The sequence below is a fragment of the Echinops telfairi genome, unplaced genomic scaffold, assembly GCF_000313985.2.
Source record: "Echinops telfairi isolate 266 unplaced genomic scaffold, ASM31398v2 ScPeMD7_9;HRSCAF=40, whole genome shotgun sequence".
Taxonomy (NCBI): domain Eukaryota; kingdom Metazoa; phylum Chordata; class Mammalia; order Afrosoricida; family Tenrecidae; genus Echinops; species Echinops telfairi.
The window spans coordinates 28,959,436-28,961,526 of NW_022103906.1; the positions used below are offsets into that span (position 1 = coordinate 28,959,436).

Consider the following 2,091-nt stretch of genomic DNA (forward strand, 5'->3'; position numbering starts at 1 on the left):
TCTATTTCCCTTGACTTTCCTCCTGTCCCTATCCCTATCTTATCTAGATAGATATGCAGAGACAATAATAAGCACAAAAACAAGACAGAAAGTAAAACAACTAATTAACAAAAAAAAAAAAAGAAAAGCCTATAAATAGTTCCAAGTCTGTTTGCTGACTTTTAGGAGTGGTTTCTGGTTGAGTCTGATGGGGTGGTGTCACACCTTGGCTCCAAAGTCCATTTTTGGTATTCCCCAGGGACTTCATTGCTTTGCTCCCCTTGCTGTTCTGTTGCATGCCCTTAGCGCCCCCCAACCTCCCCGCCGAACGGTGGGGTCAAATCAGGCACAATTCCCACAGTGTGCCTCCAGTGTCCCTGTAAGTACTAGCCCTGACACATTTCTCTTGTGATCAGGCTCATCCATTGAGCTCAATGGACCTAGTCAGTGTCCAGACAAATGCAGTCTTTCCTATTGAAGAAGCAATCCTTGTTAGAGAAGATCACTGGAAATGAACAAACAGTCTATCCACTTGTACAGCCTGCTTGTGAACAGCTGCCCTGGCCTCACTGGCCTCCTAACCAGTTCGTCCTGAGCTAAACTGGAACTGAGCATCCATATTTTCTTCTTTTGTCAGAAAGGCTAAAAGACTCATCAATACAATTAAAATTGCCTTACTGTCCACTCATGGACTGTTCTACAAGCTGTGCCATGTACTTAAGAGGTGGAGAGAAGGGAAAGACAGATTAACACAACTCCTGGGAGGGACTATAACGCTGCTATATGACTGCGGCTAGATATGGAAATAGAAAACGCGTTAGTACCATTTTTTAAGATAATGCAACATATTTTATGATGCATCACACGAGCAGCTTGTTATTCTGATAGTACATATACACACACGCAAGCAAAAACAACCTCTTACCCTTTCAAATAGTTCCATGCACTTTCATTATGGGGTACGAGTTTGATCATTTCCAGAGTATACCTGTGAGGAAAAAATACAAATATATGTATGACTTAGAAAAATCAGTGAAACATAAGTAGTTTGGCAAAATTGTCCTGCACCTTCAGTTGTGCTCTCACTTGTCTTAGTCTTCACTGAGCTCTCTCCCTGTTGCCTCGGCACCTCTCTGGGTGGTTCCTAAGTTACAGAATCCCTGGAGTCTGCACTGGAACATTCTTACACATTTCCTTTCCACTAAGAATTTGTATCTAGTTTTGAAAGATACTTAACCCAAAGGCTCAATTGACAACAGGAAAAAGTGAAGAACATGGAGGATGTTCTTTAATCGAGAGGCTCCCATTGAAGGGAGTGCAGGCTGCAACAAGGAGGCCGTCCTTCAATGGTCATGGAACCCTGCCGGGAAGTTCAAGGTCCACTTAGCGGCGAAAAGCCCTAGTTATTGACAAAGGACAAGTCCATAGAGCGAGCAACTATAAAAGAGTGGAAAATCAAATTACTTGAATCAGAAACGAAAGAAGGGACATTAGTACATCACATAGGAATATAAAGGAATGCTATGAGCAGTTGTGAAGTATATTGTTTAATTAAATCATTTTAATGGGAGCTCGTACAACTCTCACAATCCATACATCCATCCATTGTGCCAAGCACATTTGTACATTTGTTGCCATGTTAGATAATCTTTATAAAATGGACAAATACTTAGAAAGACACAGACTATCGAAACCAACTCACAAGGAAACTATCTAAACAGATCTATAAGAAGGAGAGAATGAACCAGTAATCTAGAAACGATGCAGTGCTTACAATGTTGGGTTGCTAACCCCAAGGTCAGCAGTTTGAAACCACATCTGCTTCGTAGAACGATGAAACCTCCTACTCCTGGAATACACTCAATGGCAGGGAGTCTCTCTCTCTCTCTTACACACACACACACACACACACACACACACACACTCAATGACAGGGAGTCTCTCTCTCACACACACACACATACAATGACAGGAAGTCACACACACTCAATGGCAGGGAGCCTCTCTCTCTCTCTCTCACACACACACATACACACTCACTCAACGGCAGGGAGTCTCTCTCTCACACACACTCAATGACGGGGAGACACCTCCACACCCCACACCCCCCAC

General features: G+C 42.9%; 1 protein-coding gene across 1 annotated transcript in view; it reads right to left on the bottom strand.

Moving 5' to 3' along the window:
* Positions 1-2,091, bottom strand: part of FNTA (farnesyltransferase, CAAX box, alpha) — a gene marked incomplete at its 5' end in the record, with an annotated part of 30,860 nt that overhangs the window by 6,465 nt on the left and 22,304 nt on the right. The window contains one exon of the mRNA XM_004707679.2: positions 905-967. Within this exon, the coding sequence (XP_004707736.2) occupies positions 905-967 (63 nt within the window). The remainder of the gene's footprint in view (positions 1-904; positions 968-2,091) is intronic.